Below are 22,337 nucleotides of genomic sequence, written 5' to 3'. Positions count from 1 at the left end.
GTCAAAGGAGACACCCCCCCCCCCACCCCCCCAATTTTAGAAAAATAAGCTTTGTTCATTTTAAGACCAAGATTTTCGCGATAAGGTAAGTATGTTTTGAAATAAAATGACTTTTTACTGCCAAATTTCTGAGTAGTTCAATGTTACCCAATGGAGGCTAACAAAAATGCGTTTACACAGGTAAGTATCGCACTTACAGTTCCAGTCTTCTGTACAAAAGGTCAGCAAGGGTCAGGTGAGTACCAAAACTGCACCAGCGACAGGTCTGGATGCAGGGTGCAAATTCAGCAGCTGTCACCCAGTGCTGTTCAATAGGGATTCTGCTTTCAACAAACAGGCTGCAGGCATCGAATCCTAGGTTGCAGGAGAGACCAGCGACAGCAGAGGTAAGTTGAGATGTAGGGCGTCATAGGAGCACTGTCTATTCAGCTCACCAAGGCATAGGGGCGTCTGGTGCAGGGGTGCCTTTAGACACGAGTCTTCCTTGCTGGAGCCGGGTGCGGTCAGGTGGAGCCTCTGGATTCATACTGCAGGTGTAGTTGTGGAGTCCAGGAGGGTCTGCTAATGCTGGACTGTCTGGATTGCTGGTGAGACTTCACTGGACAGGTGAGCCACTCACTCTGGCTGTGGGTGTCAGGTGCAGAGCGGGCAGGAGTCATGGCTCCAGCTGGATACAGCGTCCTTGTAGGTGGATTTTTCTGGACAGGGCTGCTGTCCTTGGGAGATCTGGTCTTTCAAGAGCAGGCTGTCTTCCTCTGGTTTCTGAAAGTTGCTAGCCACAGGACAGGTGTAGTCTTTGTAGGGGGGGGGGGGGGCGGCGGTTTGTAAACTAGGGGGATTCAATCTGCTGATTTCAGTCTGAGGTCGGATTACAAAGGCAGCCGACCTTTGAAGCTTCCCCTTCGAATACTGGGCCCATCCTGGGGGAGGAGGCGATACACCTCCACCCGGGATGTGCATTCTTTCTGGTCTGAGCAGAGGCTCTCCACCTAGAGGGTTCGGAAACGTGTTTGGCAGGTTGGCTAAAGCCAGTCAGTAACTACACCAGGGCTGTTAGGTTTTCAGGGGCCTCCTCTGAGGTGCCCTATGAGTAAATGTTTTTATAAATCTCACACTGGCATCAGTGTGGTTTTATTACAAGGAGCTGTATGGAACCAAACACTCCTCGGTTCAGTGAAACCATCATGGTGCTGGGAAACTAGAGCTGTCTAGTTTCCAGCCCATGTACTCCTTCAGGCTCCTCTGGCTCTTACAATATTTAAGAATTGAGTTTAGTATTGCAGGGTTATATGTACTCCTGCAGATATGCCCTCACCTGTAGTATAGTGCACACTGCCTTAGAGCTGTGAAGATCGCTAGAGGGATGACTTCAATATACCTACAGGCAGTGCTGCTTGGCATGGCACCAAGCAGGGTGCCATGTCGACTTAGGCAGTTTATCACCTCACAAGGGCAGCGGCACGATTTTAGTGAGGGACTCCCAGGGGACCGTATTCAGCTTCCTAGGTACCCATGGTACCACTTACTAGGGACTTAAAGAGGGCAGAAGTACCAATTGTATATATGTTTTAGGGAAGAAGCACTGGCACAGGGGACCTGGTTGACAGGGACCATGTGCACTAAAATCGAAACCACATTAAATGCCAGACAAAGTGAGGGCTAACCATGTCAAGAGGAACTTTCTCAGTGGGGTCACACCACATCGTTTGCCTCTCCGAACAACAAAAAAATACCTGTCTTACGCAGTTAGGTTCTGGCATCCAGGAATGATGGGCAATGTTTTTTTGATTGGTTGGTCCAAGATATTTGCCTACTCCTTGCTAGTGTTTCCCCCGGTCTCCCGGGTATTGAGTGTAGATAGACCATAGCATTCTGATTCTCATTGCTCCAGCATGGCCTTGCCAGAATTTGTACAGTGAGCTGCTGCATTTGACAGTACATCCAGCGATTCTTTTGAAGGTGCAGTCCCGAATATTGTCCAGACATCAAGGAAAGATTCTTCACCACAATCCCCAGTCTCTGAACTAGAAAGCATGGTACCTTACCCCATTAGAATTTGGAATCTGCAACAGGAGTGTAAACCTATTCTGGCACAGGCTCGTGCTCCAGCGACCAGTTAAACTTTCAACGATAAGTGGAAGCTTTTCTCGGTCTGGCGCACGAATAATGGTTTATCAGCCACTTCAAATAAAACCTTCTCAGATCTTCCATATTTAGTTTGATTGAAAGTGGTCTCAAATATTCAGTCAGTAACAACTAGTATGTTTTCACAATGAATCATTCGTTTAGGAAAGGTCTTTTCAGAGCTTTTCCACCTTCAACATCATCCAGTTCCATGGGAGCTTAATACAACCCTCAGTCAGCGGATGTTACTGGATATAGAACAGTTTGAAAATGCAATAGAAATTGTACTTTGTTTGATTACAGGGGGGCAGTAGTATGCATCACTTAGTAAATACAGTCCATTGAAATGAATAGCCTTTTTCAGTAAATTATAGGGAAGTTGCTTTTTACGTTACTTTTCTAACTCAGTGCTGGATACCTACATTCAGCACTGGGACATTTCCTGCAAACAGGCAAGGAAACACGTTTTGGTTTTGTGATTATTTTTTTATTTTTTTTTTGAAACCGTTTATTGCAGTTTATAGAAGTTACAGGTATGGGCCTACAACCACACGGCCGGCCGCTAGAGCATCAAAAACTTATTACATACATACAGCAAAAAGCTTTCTCAGCGGCGCACAGTAGAAAGACAGGAGTGATCAATGGTGCAGGCCTCACAGCTCCATGCCCACAGTACGGTTCCATTTTCTTAACGCAAAACAACGTAAACAAACCACAACCGCAAGGCAACCCTCGATCCAAAGTGACAACACGTGCTCCATAAGTGGGGGATCCAAACCAGCAGCAAAATTCTGAAGAGGGGGACGGGAGTAGATCAGGGACTGGGGGACCGCGCGCCCGCGGCCAAGGGAGGGGCGCCATCTAGGGAGACGGAGCCGGCGAGGCCGCCGGTAGCAGCGGCGGCTCACAAATACCCCCGCGGTAGGCGTTCCAGGGGCCCCAGAGTTTCATCCACGCCCCAGGCTTACCCCTCGCCACATACACCACCTTTTCACGAAACATACACCAATCCATATGCTCTTTCCAGGCCAACACCGCAGGGGGCCTCTGGGATCCCCACAATTGGGCAATATCACGCTTGGCTATCATGTATCCCAGAGTCACCCACCGCGCCTGCGGGACCGAGTAGTCATTTGGTTCCCAGACATTCAGCAAGCATCTCCTCGCTTCAGGCAGCAGCGCGACACGCGTAACCATTCGTAGAACCTCATGCACACCACGCCAGAATCGCTCCACCTTCGGGCACTCCCACAGTATATGCATGAAAGTCGCCAACGCACCACAGCCACGCTTACACATTCCATCACCGGCAAAACCCATACGTAAAAGCCTTGGCCCCGTCACGTAGACCCGGTGAAGGATCTTGAGCTGGACGAAACGAAGGCGAGCCGGGATGGCCACCTCTTTCGGAGAGGCCACCGCGGAGATCCAATCCTCGTCGTCCAGCTCCAGCCCGTCGGCAACCCAAGCCTCGCGGAGACTAGTCAGCAGACACGATCTATCGTTAATCAATTTTTTGTATATGAGGGAGATCGTGCTGTCCGGGACATGGCCATCTAGCACTCTGTCCTCCAGGGGGGAAGACTCCGGAATGGATGCAACATCCGGGAAGACGGAGCCCAGCGCATGGCGGACCTGTAGGTACCGAAAGTACTCACTGCCCTGCAGCTGAAACTCCGCCTGCAGCGTCTCAAAAGTTTTGAATCCCCCCCTCGTCCAGAGATCTCCCACCGTGCTGATTCCGATCGTGTCCCACTTCCCGAAGCCCTTCGACGTCCACAGGGAGCCCAACCTCTCAGATGCATACAGCGGAGACGCTCGGGTCAAACGGTCCTTCCACCCCATAGCTGCATTAGCCGCGTGCCAGACACGCACCATGACACGCGTCGGTCCCGTCAAACGGGAGTCGGGCGCGCCAGAGTAGAGCGCTCGATTATAATCGCCACCGGGCAGAAGCGCCCTGTCCATCTCAAATGCCGGGTTCAAGGCGGGCCCGTAAAGGCCATGATTAATTGCAGCTAGTTGGGAGGCCCAGTAATACCGTTTGATGTCCGGGAGGGCGACCCCTCCATCGTACCACGGGAGCGTCAATTTAGCCAGAGCAATACGCGGCCTCCCGTCCCAGAACAGGCGCCGCTGGAGGCCCTCCACCTCGCGAAAGTAGCGTGCCGGGACCAGGTCCATGGTATTCTGGAGGGCGTAGAGGAAGCGCGGCAGGGACATCATTTTAAATAAGGCCGCTCGGCCGAGCGGCGAGAGCGGCAGACGCCGCCAGCGCACCACGTCCTCCCTCAGACGCTGGAGGGGGGGGAGCAAGTTCCGCTCATAGCGGGCCTCCGGGTCAAGAGTGATATATATACCCAGGTACCGGAAACCCTGGGAGGCAATCTGGATCGGACAATCCCGTGGCAAGACCGGGGCCTCCCCGGAGAGCACATAGACACAGGATTTCGCCCAGTTGATGACCAGGCCTGAGTTGCGACCGAAGGAGCGCAAAACATCAACCAGGACGATCAGTGACTTGCGCGGGGAGGCGAGATACAAAAGGATATCGTCAGCATAGAGGGACACACGGTCCTCATGCTCGGGGGTCCAGCGGAGACCACGGATAGAAGGGTGCCACCGCAACCACTCCGCCAGGGGCTCCATGGCCAGGGCGAAGAGGAGAGGCGACAGGGGACAACCCTGTCGCGTGCCCCGCCCCAGCGCGAATGGGGCAGATACTCGCCCATTCACCACCACCTGCGCCAACGGGCCCGAATATAGCAATTTGACCCAGCTGACGAAACCCGGGCCGAACCCAAACTTCGCCAGCATCGCCCAAATATATGGCCATTCGAGCGTATCAAACGCCATGGTGGCGTCCAAGGACGCCAAGATGGCCGGCTCCCGCACAAATGGGACACGCGCGAGCACCCCGTGTAAGCGCCGCAGATTAAGCGCCGTGTTGCGGTGTGGTATAAAGCCCGTTTGGTCTTGGTGGACCAAATCGCCCACCACGCCAACCAACCGGTTGGCCAACACCTTGGCGAGGATTTTGGGCTCCGCGTTCAGAAGCGAAATCGGCCTATAGGATGTGACCCGCTCACGGGGCTTCCCCTCCTTACGGATCACCACAATTGTAGCCAGACGCTGGTCCGGCGGGAGGGAGCCCTGCGAGTGGGCCGCAAGGAACATCGCGCGCAGGTGGGGCGCCAACACATCCGGGCGTAGCTTGTATAGCTCAATGGGAATACCATTGGGGCCCATGGCCTTGCCGGATGCAACCGAGCGAATAGCCGAGGCAATTTCGTCCGAGGTGGGCGGGGCATCCAGCGAATCCCTGTCCTCCACCGTAAGGGAGGGCAGTGCGATGTCCCGAAGCAAGGCATGGGAATCTTCCTCCGAGCAGGGAGAAACCGGGGAGTAGACTTCGCGGAAATAATCCGCGAAGCAGGAGACAATGGCTTCCGGCTCAGTGACGCACACACCATCCACGCTCTCAATCAAAGGCACCACGCGGCTCGCTCTTTCCCTCTTGTCCAACCACGCAATCAATTTGCCAGCCTTGTCACCCACATCATACAATCGCCCCTGCTGCTCTCTACTGAGGCCCCTGGCCGCCTCCGTGACGAGGGCCCGATAGGCCGCCTGCTTTAAGTGCAAAACATGCAACTTGGCGTCTGTTACCCCGCTCCCCAGGTCACCCTCCAGTTCTGCAATCTCGGCCTCAACCCGGGTCACCTCCTCCCGCCCGCGCCGCCGGGCATTGGAAATAAAGGAGAGGGCCTCCCCTCTAAGAACCACCTTGAAAGCCTCCCACAGGGAGATGGCAGACGGGACCGACCCCACATTCTCATCGAAATAGCGCTGTAAGGATTTGATCAAGTCGGCACGAATGGTGGGGTCGCGCAAATACCATGCATTGATCGGGGCCACTCTGCCATCCCCCCTCGGGAAGACATCGAAATGCAACAACAATGGGGAGTGGTCTGAGATACCCCGTGCCAAATGGCGCACCTCCCCCACCCTCCCTGCCTGGGCCGCCGGGACAAGGATGTAATCAAGCCGCGAGAGGCTACCATGGGCCCCCGAGTGGAAGGTGTACTGTTGCAATACGGGATGCTTTAAGCGCCAGCAATCCACCAGGCCCAGCGTGTCTAAAAGGCCGGGCAGCCACGCCTGTGCCCGGGGGAGGTCCCTAGGGGGATGGCGATCCATAGACCCAGAGGCAACCGCGTTAAAGTCCCCTCCAACCACCAACAGGCCACCCGGAAGGTCCAGAAGGAGGCGCCCCAGGTCCGCAAATGTAGTGGCTTGTAACCCAGGCGGGACGTACACTGATATAAAGATAAACACTCTACCCTCCATTCGTCCCACCAGAACAGTGTAACGTCCCCTCTCATCATGGCGCACCTCGTCAATCTCCAACGGGAGCGAGTTCTTGACCATAATACCCACCCCCCGCGAGCCCGAAGTGAAGCCGGAGTGGGCCGCCAAACGATATCCCCGCCGATTCATTGCATGAAAGGTGTTACCTATAAGGTGTGTCTCCTGCAGGAAGACAACATCTGGAGAAATACGTTTTAAATACTGCAGGACCACACCACGCTTAATCCTATCCCCCAGGCCGTTAACATTCCATGACAACACAATCAAATCCCTACCCCCCATCATACGTCAAAACAATCGGTCGCCCCCCACCGAGCATCTTAAAAACAACAAAACAGTTGCGGGTTTGCCTTGCGGTGCTAACAAACACACCCCCCCCACCCCCCGGTCCCAACAGAACTCCCCCCTCCCTGAACCCCTGCATGAGCCCAGACAGCCCCCCCAAAGTGCAGTGTGCCTGTCGCCCCATAGCTAAGTACTAACTAGTCCCCCCGAGGAGGAGGGAAGCCCCCAGCAGACCCCACCCGACCTCCCTGGGAGGGGAACATACGAAAGCAATATATGGTAAAGGAACAATATCCAGAGCAAGGCCTATACAGTCACCCCTCAATTCTGATCCGGCGGGCCCTCCCCGCCAGCCGCGCCCCCCCCACCCCGATCTCCAGGCAAAGTATCTAACCAGTCCCCAGCCACCTCGGGCCGGTCGAAGAAGTGCGTACGGCCATCCACCTCCACCCTCAGCTTAGCCGGAAAGAGCATTGAGTACTTGAGGTTTAGGTCCCTTAGGCGACGTTTAATACCAAGAAAGCTCTGTCGCTGCTTCTGGACCGCCGGAGTAAAGTCTGGGTAGAAGTGTACATCCATGTTGTCCAGCCTGACCGGTCCCTGTTGCCTGGAGGTCTGGAGGATGGCGTCTCTGTCCCGGAAATTAAAAATCCGGGCAATAATAGGCCGCGGCGGTGCACCGGTCTTAGGGCGGCCCCCAGGGACCCGGTGGGCACGCTCCACCGCAAAAAGCTTACTCAGCCCCCGGGGCTGGAGATGGGTCAGGATCAGTTCTTCCACGAAGAGATCTGCCGCCTCCGCCTCTCGGCCCTCCGGCACACCAATAATGCGAACATTGTTCCTCCGGGCCCGACCCTCGGAATCCTCCAGTCGCCGGTCCATCAGGGCGCTCGCCTGGCCAAGCCGGCGCACCTCCTTCTGGAGGGCCACCACGTCCGTAGTGAGGCTCGTTGTGGTGTGGGCCAGGGAGTCAACTCGGTCGTTCGTTTTTGACAAGTCTGCCCTCACAAGGCCCACATCCACCAGGACCGAGTCAATTTTTTGCGCCAAGGTATCGAAACGCTGGTCCACTGAGGCCTTCATCTCTGCGATGGCGCCCATGACGTCCCGGAGGGTCAGATCCACCGGTTGGGCAGGCGCCTCCGTCGGGCCCACCAGGGATGACCGCGATGTCTCCGGAGAACCCTTCTGGAGCGTATAGCGATCCATACTATTGGCCTGGTGCGCCCTGCCACGGCGGGTTGTCTTCATCTTCGCCCGGTCGCCATCTTGTTTGGTGGACATGCTGGCCCTTCCACCGTCGTGCCAAGATCTCCAAACGGGCCGCCACACCAAATCACGGGTGTCAGGGGGGGGGGCGGGGGCGACCACCGGGCCGCGGGTCAACCCACCGCCGGCGGGTCAGCCGGGCACCTGCACAAGGCAACACCACCGCACCCCGCTCCGCAGCCCGACCCCGCCAGAGGCAAGGAGGGCGCAAAAGCGAAAGTGAAAGTGCGGGGTACGCGAGTCGCCCAGCCCCGCTCGCCGCTGTTATTCACTTCGTCCCCGGATCGCCCCACTACTCCAATCCGGGGGGCCGGCGAGGAGAAGGCCGCAACCTTCAATCGATGCTCCCACCGGTGTTCGGGGTCCGATTCGAGCCCAAAAAACGGGTGGCGCCTCAGCTCGGGTTCACCGACAGTCCCCTCAACAAGGACAGGATATCGCCAGGATTAATTCAGGAGGTCGCGGAGGTCCTCGGGAGCCTCGCACCTACGCGGCCATCTTGGTTGCGCGCTAGGCTCCTCCTCCCGGTTTTGTGATTATTAAAGAATATTTTTAGATTTCAAAACTACACACTATAAAACTTTTTGGAGAAAGTGTCACTGTTATCCTATGGAGGAAAAACAGGTTCACAGGTAAGTAATAGACTGTGGGAGTTAAGGTTCTGGGGTTAGACTCGGGGGTCCCCCAGGGTCAGTGATGCACTGTTGCACCCTCAGGGACACTAGGGTGGCCGGGTGCAGTGTGTTGAGGCCCAATATTATCCAATGGGGGAATAGGGGTCCTCTGGTTGGTGGCTGCTGGCAAGCAGGCCACTGGGTTGTGGGAGCAAAGCTCCTAGGGTTAAAGTCAGGGCAAATGTTGAAACAAAGTAGCACAAAAGGTGCACCCTCAGCGGCATTGGGGTCGGATCTTCTTACCAGCGCCTGGTCGCAGTTAGGGGGGGGCCTTCTGGATTTAGGCTGCAGGTGTCTGCTGGAGGCTTGAGGCAGGTCAGGGGTCGCCGGATCTCTGGTCTGGATCGCTGGCAGGGACCTCCTCGTGGTGTTCGCTCGGGCCGGGTTCGGCAGAGTGCAGAGTGGGCTGGATTCACGGTGTCTGGCCGAAGCCAGAAGCTGCAGTTTGAACACGTCCGGTGTTCACACGAGAGTCAGTCTTTGATGGGAAGGCAGGCCTTCCAGGGTTTTTGAGGTTGCTGGCTGCAGGACACACCGGGATTTTGCAGGAGCGGTTTCGAGGAGACAGGCCTGTAGGGCTTGGGCCAAGTCAGTGGGGTTTGGCCTCTTGTTAGCTCTGCACGTCTCTTCGGTCCTTATCGTTTCTTGTCATTTCTGGATCTGAGGAAGCAAGGTTCAGGGTACCCCATAAATACTACATTTAGGGGCGTTACAGGTAGGTAAAGGACAGGGACCAATGGGTCCCTTCCCTGGGGTGGGTACACCCCCCTATTCTGCCACTCCAGTGGGAGGGGGGCAAGAGCCTGTCCCTGGTTGGCTGGGCCCCCCATCCTCAAGATGGCAGGGACACTAGCTTGTGCTTCACTTGCCTCCCCCACCAGAGGGGTGGAGTTGGCAGAGGTGGGCACACCTCTCTTCCTCACTGCCGGTTCTCCACCCAAAGTGGGGGTAGAACCAGTGGGGACCAGCTGCTGAAAGCAGCAAATGGTCTGGTGATGCTCACAAAGGCGGCATGCCTTTAAAACTTTTCCTTCGTGAGCCCTGCCCATCCTGGGGTGGAGGCTTGGCACCTCGTCCCAGGATGTGCCTTGTTTCAGACCCCCCAGGGGTCCAGAAACATGTCTGGTCAGTCAGGTCACTAGAAGTTGGTCGAGTTTCAGGGGGCATCTCCAAGATGCCCTCTGCATTTTATATTTAAACCCACAGTGTGGGTTTAATGTGCTGAGAAGTGATACTAAACTTTCCAGTCTTCAGTGTAGCCATCATGGTGTTGTGGAGTCCATAATGACAAGCTCCCAGCACCATATACTCTTAATGGCAGCACTGCACTTAAAGTGCCCAGGAATTGACTTGGGCACTGTAGGGGTACAGGGCTCATGTACCTGTATCCTCACCACTGGCATAAGGCAACCAGCTAGAAGGGTGACTGATGTTTGCCAGGGCAGTTGTTTGTGTGCATGGCACACAGGGATGTGTGCCATGTCAACTCCTCACTTTGTTCTGCACCAAGACACACAGCCTGAAAAGGCAGTGTGAGTCATGGTACAGGGCCTCTAAGGGTGGCACAATAAGTGCTGCAGCCCTTAGAGGCCTTCTCTGGTCAGTGCCCTGGGTACTTGTTGTACCATTTACTAGGGGCTGACATGTGGCCAGAGATGCCAATTGGGTTTAGGCTTCAATGCAGTTTTAGGGAAGGAACATGGGCCCTGGGCACTTGATTAGCAGGAGCCCAGGGCACTCAGTCAGTCATCAGCAATTAAGCAAAAAGTGGGAATACCATGCAAGAAAGAGGGCACTTTCTCACATCCAGTAGTTTTGTTTCTATTAAAGGAAAACAAGTTTTGCTAAAATAACCCTCACCCACCAAAAGGTCCCTTGGTGGCATGCGTCATCTGGTTCTTCCAGTCCCGCTGCGGGACGGGCGTGCTACAACCGACAAAGGCGTGGGCGCACTTTGACCATAATAAATCCTTTACAGAGACAACAACTCTTGGTAGCTTTTGGCAAGCCCCACTTAGGAAAACCCATTTCCAAAGAGGGCTTGCTAGATGGGCTAATTGTATTGAAATGTGCCACGCCAAACACATACTACATTCCTTGCCTTGTGTGTTCCACCTATGAAAATAAAGCCACTATGGCTTTCCTAGGTAAAATCTCACTTGCAGACACGCGAGCATGTAGCATCAACTTGTTTACCAAGCATTGTGTGGACATTTATGCCTAGGTAGAAGCACACATAGGGCGAACGCTTAAGGCTTTGTTCCAAACATCTGCAAGCGTCTGCTTTCGGAAGAAGGGCACTGCATTTCAGTCTGTGCAAAGTGTGTGGTCTACAGCAGCAAATGCAACAAACTTTACCTTAGTCTGCTTGTAGTGATGTAAATTAATGTGCCATGCTATCTCCCTGGATTAGAACCCATGTTTAACACGTTTTGACTCTTAAATGGGGAGAGGATGTGGCTTAATGGCTAGGGTCAACCTCTGAGCTGGGGAACCGCGTTTTAATCTGGGCCGGGACTCTCCATCCTGTGATTCTGGCCAAATCACTTGATCTCCTTGTGCCTAACAAATTAATGTCTGTAACCTTCTGATGCTCATGTAAAGCGCTCTGAAACCTTCAGGTCTAGTTCCCTATATAAAACTAAAAAATAAATTAAAATACATTGTTACCCCAGTATCCAATGTCCTGCATCGCCTCACTTCAGCTCCTTTCACCTTCATGGGTAAAAAAATCTAAGGTGGATTGTGCATTGTGGGTTTTAGGAAGTCATCACTTTTCCTTGGTTGTGAGTTGTTAGAGGTATGGTTTTGTATGGGCTCTTGGGAAGTAGTTTGAGGTAGCTGAAGGTTTACCCAGAGATTTCAGACTGGCTTGGGTGCAATTCTTGTGTCTTCCTGAAAAAAACTTTACAATGTTTGGTACTGTTTGGGTCCCAGAAACCACTTCTACCACCAGAGGTGATGAGTGGGTAGGTCATAAAAGGTTGTCTTTTTAGGTGAATGGCTTTATGGTGGTATGGAGTGGCTTGAGGTACCTTGGTGGGTGAAGGCTTTTCTTGACAAGTATAGTAGAGGTTTTCAAGCTTCAAGTGTTGTCAGTGTCCTTTATGTTGGAAAAAAAAACCTTGCTCATTTCTTTTGGATATATCCTAGTCTTAGTTTCTGTTGAGCTGCTTAGTGTTAGTTTCCTGGCTGGTGAGCAGTAGCAACATGTTTACCCTCTGTAGGTGTTCATTTGACCTACGGGTTGTGAGTAGGTTAACTAGCAGTGCTCTATTTGTAGTGCTCTGCCACTGACTACTGCACTGTTTACACAAGTGTTTGCATATTGAGGTGGGTGCGAGGGGAAATTGATGCTTTTTAAAGTCCTTTTCTTCTTCCTCAGCAATGGTAATTGTACCCACTCGAGAACTTGCCCTGCAGGTCAGCCAGATTTGCATCCAGGTCAGCAAGCACATGGGTGGAGTTAAGGTGATGGCAACCACAGGTGGAACCAATCTGCGTGATGACATCATGAGGCTGGACGATACAGGTGAGTCTTTGTGCTTAAATAGCTTTTATGCCTAACGTTGTTGCATAGTACTTAAGACATAGTGAAACAGTCTCCTAGTATAGTTTTCTAAACTGCAATAGTGTTCATATAGATTACCAGAGTATCTCCAGATGCTAACTTGACATTTGTCTATGAAAAGTCCCTGCACTCCATGTATACCCCCTTTATATTCATACCATGTGATGTCCCAAAGGGTCCCCATCTTGGTTTTTTTTTTAGCACAGTGCTAGTGGTGAACTAACTGATGCCATTGTGTGTGAGAAAGTGCCATCTTTCTTGCATGGTATGCCCCCACTTTTTGCTGAATGTACTTTGACTGAGTGTGCCCTGGACTCCTGCCAATCAGGTGCCCAGGGCCTATATCCCTTCCCTAAAAACACACAAAACCCAAATTGGCAAACCCTGGCCACATGTCGGCCCCTGGTAAATGGTACCCTAGGTACCCAGGGCCTTGTGACCAGGGAAGGCCTCTAAGGGCTGCACTACTCATTGTGCCACCCTTAGAGGCCCTGTACACTTACACACACTGCCTTTGCAGGCTGGGTGTCTGGGTGCAAGACAAAACAAAGTCGACATGGCACACATCCCTGTATGCCATGCCCATCACTTACACTGCCATGGCATACACCAGCCACCCCTCTAGCTGGGTGCCTCATGCCAATGGTGTGGGCACAGGAGCAGGAGCCCTGTGCCCCTACAGTACCCAGGTCCATTCCTGAGCACTAAGTGCAGTGCTGCCATTTAAGAGTACATGGTGCTGAGAGCTCGTCAAACCCACAGCACCATAATGGCAACACTGAAGACTGAGAAGTTTGGTATCAAACTTCTCGGCACATTAAACCCACACTGATGCCAGTATGGGATTTAATGTACCAAGCACCCCAGAGGGCATCTTAGAGATGCCCCCTTAAACCTAACCTACAATCCACGTCTGCTCTGAGGCTGCCACACAGCAGACCCGTTGCTGGACCCCTGGGTGGGAGAGCCACTGCTCTCCTGGGCCTGCAACAATGCACATCCTGTGCTAGGTCTCCTCCCCCAGGATGGGCAGGGGAAGCTTCAAAGGCATGCCGCCTCTAAGCTTCCCCAGGCCACTGCAACCCCCCACTCTGGCGGGAAGCTTGGCCGGAAACCCCAAATAAGGACAGGGATGTGCCAGCCTGCCAACCCCACCACTCAGGTGGGGAAGGCGAGGTGAAGCACATCTCCGGGCTCTCGCCATCTTGAAGATGGAAAGCCCTACCCTATCAGGACTAGGCTACTGCACCCTCACACAGGAGAGAGGCAGGATAGGGGGTGTACCCACCCCAGGACAGGGACCCATTGGTCCCTGCCCTTCACCTACCTGTAACACCCCTAAATCTAGTATTTAGGGGCACCCTGAACCTTCCTTCCCCAGATTCTGAAATACAAAGAAGAGCAAGAAGAAAGACCTGCCCTGCAGCTGCTAAGAGGAAGACACGAACTGCTTTGGCCCCAGCCCTACTGGCCTGTCGACCCTGCTCCAACCTGGCATCTCTTGTGGCCAGCAACCTCACAAGCCCCTGGGACTCCCATGAGTAGAGGCTCTACTCAAAACCTACCTCTAATCCCTGGCAGCAGCCCGGAACCTCGAACCCAGCACACTCTGCACCAGCCAAGCCTGGCCAGTGCCGGAGTGAACAAAGACCACGAGGACGACCCCACGGCGACTGTGACCCAGAGTCTGGCACCCAAGGACCTCCCTTGACACTCCTGAAGAAGCCTGCAGCCTCAGAACAAGGTGCCCCCCCCCCCTACCGCGATCAACAGAGGGTGAGATTTCCTGACACCAAAAGGCAACACTGCACGCGACGCCCCGCGGCCCCCTGTGCCCAATCCCGGGGTACCTACCTATCCTCCAACTACTCCAATTACCTCTCGAAGTGGTGGTGGCACCTGAAGAATCCTCGTCCCCGAGCTTGCAGTCTTTTTCTAAACCGGAGATTTCCCATTGAAATCAATTGAGCGTCCGAAGGCTCAAAAGCACCCTGCACCCAGCCGCCCGAGTGGCCCTGGCAGTGCAACCTCTACATCTACCTACTTCCCCACTTGCCCTGAGTAAGTGACCAGGAGCCCAGCTCCCACAGCTGCGTGGCTTGCTAGGCAGCAGCCACCAACCAAGGCCCCCCTATCCCTCATAGGATAACATTGGGCCTAACTATCTCTGCACCCGGCTGCCCTAGAGTTGCTGAGGGTGAACCAACTGTTCATAAACATGGTGATCCACCCACAGATAGGTATGATATGTCAAACTCCCACAGTGAGTTTTAGGAAGGGATCCTTAAGGTCCTGAAGAAGAAGCACGGGGAAGCTTCGAAACAGGTCGACACACTTAGGAGGCACAGCTCATTGAGGCATCCATTCCTCCTCCCCTTCACCCTTTTATTAATACCAGCTCAAACGGTATAATTTCTCTAGACCACAGAGCCAGGTATTTTTTAATTCACTTTTCCATTCACTCCTGACCCTTCCTCTCACACCCTTGCATTACACATAGTGGTCTCATTAATATCCCTGCTCCCACGCAAACGTAGGTCGTAGCACGCCCCGTCCCGTAGAGGGGCGGGAAGACCACTATGATGAAGCATGACACCAAGGGCCCTTTTGGTGTGTGAGGGGTATTTTAACAACTAATGTGTATTTTCCACCACTGTGGGATACATGTCCTCTGTGGGAGTTTCTGACATATCATACCGATCTGTGGGTGGATCACCATGTTTATGAACTTATGACTGGGAGGAAGTATCCACCTCCACCACTCTTGTGAGTGGTACCTCTCTACTCCCCACTTTGTTCCTTTTCACGGTGAACCAACTGTACCTACCTGACCCTGGGGGACCCCTGAGTCTATGCCCAGAACCTCAACTCTGCCAGTCGAGTACTTGCCTTTAAACCGATCACTATTTTCTTCATAGGCTAACATTGACTGGTTTTTTCCCTGAAATTTCTTCTAAGTGTGGACTTTTCAAGTCTTAAAATATTCACCAAAAATCAGCCGAGTAACAAATACTCACCTGCTCTTAGGTGAGCTCCCAGTGCTGGATCTTGGTGCCCAGCACAGGCTGAAAAATACTTACAACTGTACTTACCAGTAACCCAATTTTCTCCCATAGGAAATCATTGACTGTTTTTCTGTGAAATTTCTTCCAAGTGTCAATTTCTGCAATCTTCTTTAAAAATAGTATAATATCTGAAAACGTAATTACTTACCTGTTTTGGATGAAGGTCCCAGTACTGAGTCTAGGTACCCAGTACTGGATTAAAAAAGTAACGAACATACTGTACCTGCAACTTGAATTTTCTTCCATAGGGATTAATTGACTGTTTTCTTTGAAATATTTTCGAAGTGTCAACTTTTAAAATAGCTAAATATTGTTTAATAATCATCACAGTAATTAAGTAGACTTTCATCACTTGATTCTAAGTACTGACTCAGGACTGAATCTAGGATCCAGTCCTGGAATTCCAAAAGTAATCCTAAAAGTAAACTTTTGCAAATAACTTGAAATTTTGCAGCGTGAATCTTTCTGGATTCACTATGCTGTGCATTATTCCGCGATCTTGTGGTTGGGTCTGGATTCGTAGTCTTCTTTGTTTTTTTTTTTTTTTTTTGTAGCCCAGGTGGGCGGCGACGAACCACCATTTGGTGCACCTCTCGTGACGTCGTCGTGCTTCCTGCGGAAGTCCCACCTTTGGGGCACCATCTTCAGATTCTTTTTTCCGCCGTTGGGTCTGGATCGTCATCGGGAAGCTCCAGAATTACAATCGAAGGAAGAAGAAAGAAAAGCGAGTTTCGTCGATAAATACTACGAAGATATCACAGGAAAGGAAGAGATTTCATCAGGAGCGCGAAGAAAGGAGGTTTTGCGCCTTTTTCTTCGACCTTGGAGAATGCGCACTCAGAGGCCCTGAGCGCAATGGACAAGACGCCATTCAAGTTCTGCCCAAACTGCCACCACAAGTTCGCGCAGAAGGACCAGCATCCGGTCTGCAACCTCTGCCTACCGGTCGAACACCAGAGTAAGGACTGCAACGCCTGCTCAGCCTTCGCGCCGAAGACGCTCCGGGTGAGAGATCGGCAGAGAAGAGCCAACGCCAGCATGGATGGCAAGGGTAAGGCCCCGTCGCTCTACGATCTGCGCCTCTCCACGGACGATGAGGACAACGTCGCCGAGGCAGCCAAACTTCACGGTCGTAGACCGACAAGAAAAAAGGACGAGGTAAGAGAATCGTCGAGCTCAAAACAGAAAATACCTCACACGAGGGTGACTCGAGAAAATCAGTCAAAGTCCACGAAGGGAGCCCCGGCGCCGAAAACTTCGACCAAAGGGGGAACCATGGACAAGAGGCCGAGCGGATCCTTCGAAAAGGACTCCCTGGTGCCGAAAGACGCCGAAAGGCAAGGGTCGTTGAAGACAACCCAGGAAACGGGACGATCGACGCAGAAAGAACGGTCGACGTCGACGAAAGTTCAGTCGAAAAGACCCACGGTCGACGCCGAAAGCATCTCCGAGATGGAGAAAGAGGCGGCTCGAGGCCGAAATGGAGAACATCCTTCAAAGGAATGAGTTCGACGCCAAGATGAAGGAATTCAAGATTCCAACGGCTCCACCGACGGAAGTCGTCGAGGACGAATTCGACGGCGAGGGGCTGACGAGAGATCTCGAAGAGGAAGACGAGACCTATTATGAAGGCGAAGCCAAGGAAGAAGACCAGCAGTCGTTCTACAGCTCGGCGCCATCTACCAGCCACGACATCGAATGGCAGGATCTCAACACCGAAAACCCGGAGGAGCCCGTGGACACGTACCCTTCGAGGCCTTCGCCACCCGACGACATCTGGGTGTACAATATGGCGGTCAGGAGCGCAGCGACAGCCTTTGGCGTCAAACTCGACGAAGAGAGGCCGAAAGCAGATTTCCTCCTAGAGACCCTGCTCCCCATCCAGACGAGGAGCCAATTCCTCCCCATGCTACAAAGTGTGATGAATCAGGGGAGAGAAGCCTTCAAGGAACCAGCGACCTGCCGTTCGATCACGCCCAGGACTGAAGTATAAGCACTCTTCCCTGGACCCCCCTTACATCAAAGGTAGCGTCACCGCCGACTCCATCATAGCTTCCACGGCCAGGAGAAGGGCCAACGTACCAGCAACTTCGGGCCCGCCACCTGATAAAGAAAGCAGGAGGATAGACCTCACAGGAAGAAAAGTCGAGAGGAACGCCGCGATGCACTGGCGCATGGCGAATTCAAATGCACTTCTCAATAGGCACCAGTACCAACACTGGGACGAGATGGGGGAGCTAGTAAAGCACCTCCCCGAAGAGTACCGCCAGAGAGCCTCGCACCTGGTGGACGAAGGTAAAAACATCGCCAACTCTTGTATAAAGACGGCGTTGGACGGAGCAGAGACTTCGGCAAGACTAATGGCCATAGGGGTCACCGAGAGGAGACATGCATGGCTAAGAATCTCGGGATTCAAACCGGAGGTGCAGAACAACATCCTTAGCACCCCCTTAAACGGAGAGACACTGTTCGGAGCAACAGTAGACGAGAAACTCACCCAGCTGAAAAAAGAAAACGAAACGGCGAGGTCCATGGGGGCCCTACAGCTGAGGGGAATGAGGCGAGGCAATCCCTCGGAGACCCTACGGTCGGGGAGGAAGCCAGCAAGGGGCGTCGCACCAGACGTTCCAGCAGGGTCAGCAGGGTGATAGTCACGGACAACAAGGCCAACAGAAGCAAAACTGGCAGTACCAACCTCGGGGCCAGTCCTTTCGCGGGAGAGGGAACGGACGTGGCCAGAGGAGAGGGGGTGACCCGCCCTCATCAAAGTGACTCAGCACGCAAGAGGACGCCTACCCTCGACATGCCCCCAAGGGTGAGGTGCAGTACAGTAACATCAGGGGGGAGAGAAGAATCAAAGGCCTACGAGCATACAACCCCAGTAGGCGGAAGACTGAGGTTCTACCTTCAGGAGTGGCGGCGTATAACCACAGACAAGTGGATACTGAACATCATGCAGTACGGATACTGCGTAGATTTGGAGAAAAGACCTCCAAACAGAAGACCAAGGGGAAGGCAGAGATCGGATCAAGAACTGGCCCTTCTCAGAGAAGAAACACGGAAACTTCTAGAAAAAAGAGCCATCGAGGCAGTGCTGTTCAGAGAACGCAACAAAGGGGTGTACTCAAACTACTTCGTGGTCCCGAAAGTAGACGGAAACCTCAGACCCATCCTGGACCTGCGTTACCTAAACAAGTTCATCAGAACGCAGAAGTTCAAAATGACTTCGCTGCAGGAGGTACTGCCCCAAATAAGAGATGGCAACTTTATGGTCACCGTGGGCCTCAAGGATGCCTACCTGCACATCCCAATAAACAGAAGACACAAGGGCCTTCTAAGGTTCAACATCGACCAGGAACACTACCAGTTCACAACCCTGGCCTTCGGATTAAAATCGGCGCCAAGGGTGTTTACAAAATGCCCATCGGTCGCGGCCCACCTACGAAGGCAGGGGATCCATGTCTACCCCTACTTAGACGACTGGCTGGTCTAGGCAGACTCACGCGAGAAGTGCGAGAGGCACGCAAAACGCGTAACAGACACTCTGACGAACCTGGGGTTCTCGATTCACTAGGGGAAGTCATCGCTGGAACCGGAACGGGTGAAGATTTTCCTGGGAGCAAAAGTCAACTCCCTGAACAGCACAGTGGTGCCCAGCGACAGGAGGACAGATGCCCTACTGAAGGAGACGCGGCTCTTCCGGAAGGGGCGAGCTCTGACAGTGAGGTCAGTGAGCAAGATGATGGGGATGATGGTGTCGTGTATCCAGCTGGTGCCGAATGTACACCTGCACATGAGACCATTCCAAGAATGGCTACAACAGCAATGGTCACAAGCGAACGGAAGTTGGGAGGATCTAGTGGTTGTTACGCACGCAGTGCAGGAGGAGATGACTTGGTGGAACAGAGACAACATGACAGCAGGGAGAAGTCTGACACCACCAAATCCAACAATGACCATTACCACGGACGCATCGCAAAAGGGATGGGAAGCGCACATGGACAACCTCAGAGTGAGGGGTCTGTGGGCTCCAGCAGATGCGGTTCGCCATATCAATTACCTCGAGTTGAAAACTATCCTGCTAGCCCTGAAGGCATTCCAGAGGCACCTGTACAACCAGAGGGTGTTGGTTCAAACAGACAACACCACGGCAATGTTCTACATCAACAACAGTCGTTTCCTCTTTCCTCTCTGGCACAGGAGATTTGGAGATGGGCCATACCTCTCAGGATAGATCTACTGGCAATTCACCTACCGGGGAAGGACAATGTGGAGGCAGACTGGCTAAGCAGGCAGACCTTGGCATCGCACGAGTGGGAGCTCAATGGCCAGGAAACGGAGAAGCTTTTCCGGAGATGGGGAACTCCCACAATGGACCTATTTGCAACACGCCAAAATGCAAAATGCCAAAGCTTCGCGTCCAGGCAACCAGATCAGCAATCCCAGGGAAATGCCCTATGGATAAGCTGGTCGAGGACATTTGCCTACGCCTTTCCACCGATACCCCTGTTGCAGAGTGCTCGACAAGTGCAGAACCAGCAACATGACTCTGATCCTAGTGGCTCCGCAGTGGGCAAGGCAGACATGGTTCTCACAAATCCAAGAAATGGCACAAGGCAATCCATACAGGTTCGAGAGGAGAAGGGACCTGCTCTCCATGCAAAACGGAGAGGTCCTGCATCCAGAGCCAGAGACCCTCAACCTGGCGGCATGGCTCCTGAAGACCTAGAGTTCGCGCACCTTAGATTGCCTCCTAGCACTATGCGGGTGCTACGGGAGGCAAGGAAACCAACTACACGAAAATGCTACAGCGCAAAATGACAGATTTACTGTGTGGTGCAGGAAGAAGGGCCTGCAAAACAGAATGACAAGAGACTCAACAGTACTGAGGTACCTCACACACCTTCTAAAGAGTAACCTCTGCTCGAGCTCCCTAAGGGTACACCTAGCGGCGATCGTGGCCTACACCAGAGGTGAGAAAGGTGGAAGTTTCTTCACTTCGCAGGTGGTGAAGAGATTCATGGAAGGAGCCAAAAGAATGGCCCCTCCGAAAAGGTTGCCGCCGCCTGCATGGAATCTGAATGTGGTTTTGACGGAGCTCATGAAGGCACCGTTTGAACCCATTCACAAGGCCACACTGCAAATGTTAACGATGAAAACGGCCTTTCTAGTGGCCATAACCTCGCTACGCAGGGTGAGCGAACTTCAAGCACTAACACTACAGGAACCCTACATTCAGATTCACAAGGACAGGGTAGTCCTGAGGACAGATCCACACTTCATGCCCAAGGTGGTGTCGGCGTTCCACATGAATCAGAGTATTCAGATACCAAGTTTCTTCCAAAACCCGACTTCAAACGCAGAAAAGGCGCTGCACACCCTCGACGCTAGGAGAGCGGTGATGCACTACATTGAGAGAATCAAGGAACTCAGGAAATCAAAGCAGCTGTTTGTGTCCTTTGCTACTAACTTCATGGGTAGACCAGTGACTAAGGGCACAATCGCAAGATGGATTGCCCTCACTATTCAATTCTGCCACAAACAGGCTGGACAGGAGCTAGCGGAGGGGCCTCAGGCTCACTCCACAAGGAAGAAGGGGGCCACCGTTGCCTTCCTGGCGAACACGCCCATCCAGGACAGATGTCTGGCGGCAACTTGGGCATATGTGCACACGTTCACGAAACACTACTGCGTGGACATTCAGATGAACAAGGAAGCACAGGTTGGACAGAAGGTGCTTCAACACATTTTCAACGACCAACGCTCATCTACCACCCAGCCGCCACAAATTTAGGAAAACCGCTACAAAGTCTATGCACAGCATAGTGAATCCAGAAAGATTCACGCTGCAAAACGAATAGTTTCTTACCTGTCGGTGTAGTTTTGCAGCTTGAAGATCATTCTGGATTCACTAGCGAACCCGCCCGCCTCCGCCAGGAAGATGAGGCTGGAGGAAGAGGGGGTAAAATGGAAAAGATCAGAAGGAATGAAAACGTACAGAAAAATGGACATGAAGGAATAATCAATCGCCTAGGGTTTAGAAAAAAAAAAAAGAAAAAAAGAGGGAAAAAAGAACCCGAAGATGGCGCCCCAAAGGTGGGACTTCCGCAGGAAGCACGACGATGTCACGAGAGGTGCACCAAATGGTGGTTCGTCGCCGCCCACCTGGGCTACAAAAAAAAAAGACTACGAATCCGGACCCAACCACAAGCTCGCGGAATAATGCACAGCATAGTGAATCCAGAAAGATCTTCAAGCTGCAAAACTACACCGACAGGTAAACTATTCGTTTCCATTGAACTCGATGCATTGTTGTGTTTAAAATAGTGTTGCCTATTGCAACCACTTGTAACTGTTTGCAAAAGTCAATTGCATATTGCAAAAGTGATTATATAAAGCATCTCAATCTGAGAAAGTATATTCTAATGCCAAGTGTTGGTTCTAAAATAAAACAATAATATATTTTTATATATAAACCATTGGCCTAGAGTTCAGTTATTGAGTGAGACCATTTGCTGACTGTGTACAACAAATGCTTTACACTGTCCTCTGATACTGCCTTACTGCTCGACCAAGCTACCACTTCAGAGAGTAAGGTTAGATCTAACTTTAGCCTCTGCCAAACTCTGGGGGACTGTGGACTCTGTACACCCTGTTCCTATTAGGGAACAGTATATACAGAGCCACTTTCTCACAACACATCCCTGTGTGCCATGGCCACAACCTACACTGCCCTGGCATACATCAGCCACCCGTCTACCTGGGTGCCCTATGCCAGTGGTGTGGGCGCAGGAGCATGAGCTCTGTACCCTTACAGTACCCAGGTCCATTCCTGGGCACTGTGTGCAGTGCTGCCATTTAAGAGTATATGGTGCTGGGAGCTCGTCAAACACGAACTCCACAGCACCATAATGGCAACACTGATGACTGAGGTTCGGTATCAAAACTTCTCAGCACAATAAACCTGCACTGATGCCA

The 22,337-nt window shown here is 52.6% G+C and overlaps 1 protein-coding gene across 2 annotated transcripts in view; it reads left to right on the top strand.

The window, feature by feature from the left end:
• Positions 1–22,337, top strand: part of DDX6 (DEAD-box helicase 6) — a 247,583-nt gene that overhangs the window by 36,902 nt on the left and 188,344 nt on the right. For both annotated transcript variants that reach the window (XM_085645872.1, XM_085645873.1), the window contains one exon: positions 12,109–12,255. In XM_085645872.1, coding sequence (XP_085501998.1) covers positions 12,109–12,255 — 147 coding nt within the window. The remainder of the gene's footprint in view (positions 1–12,108; positions 12,256–22,337) is intronic.

Source organism: Triturus cristatus, chromosome 3_1, assembly GCF_964204655.1.
Source record: "Triturus cristatus chromosome 3_1, aTriCri1.1, whole genome shotgun sequence".
NCBI lineage: Eukaryota > Metazoa > Chordata > Amphibia > Caudata > Salamandridae > Triturus > Triturus cristatus.
This window is presented reverse-complemented; position numbering and strand designations above follow the sequence as displayed.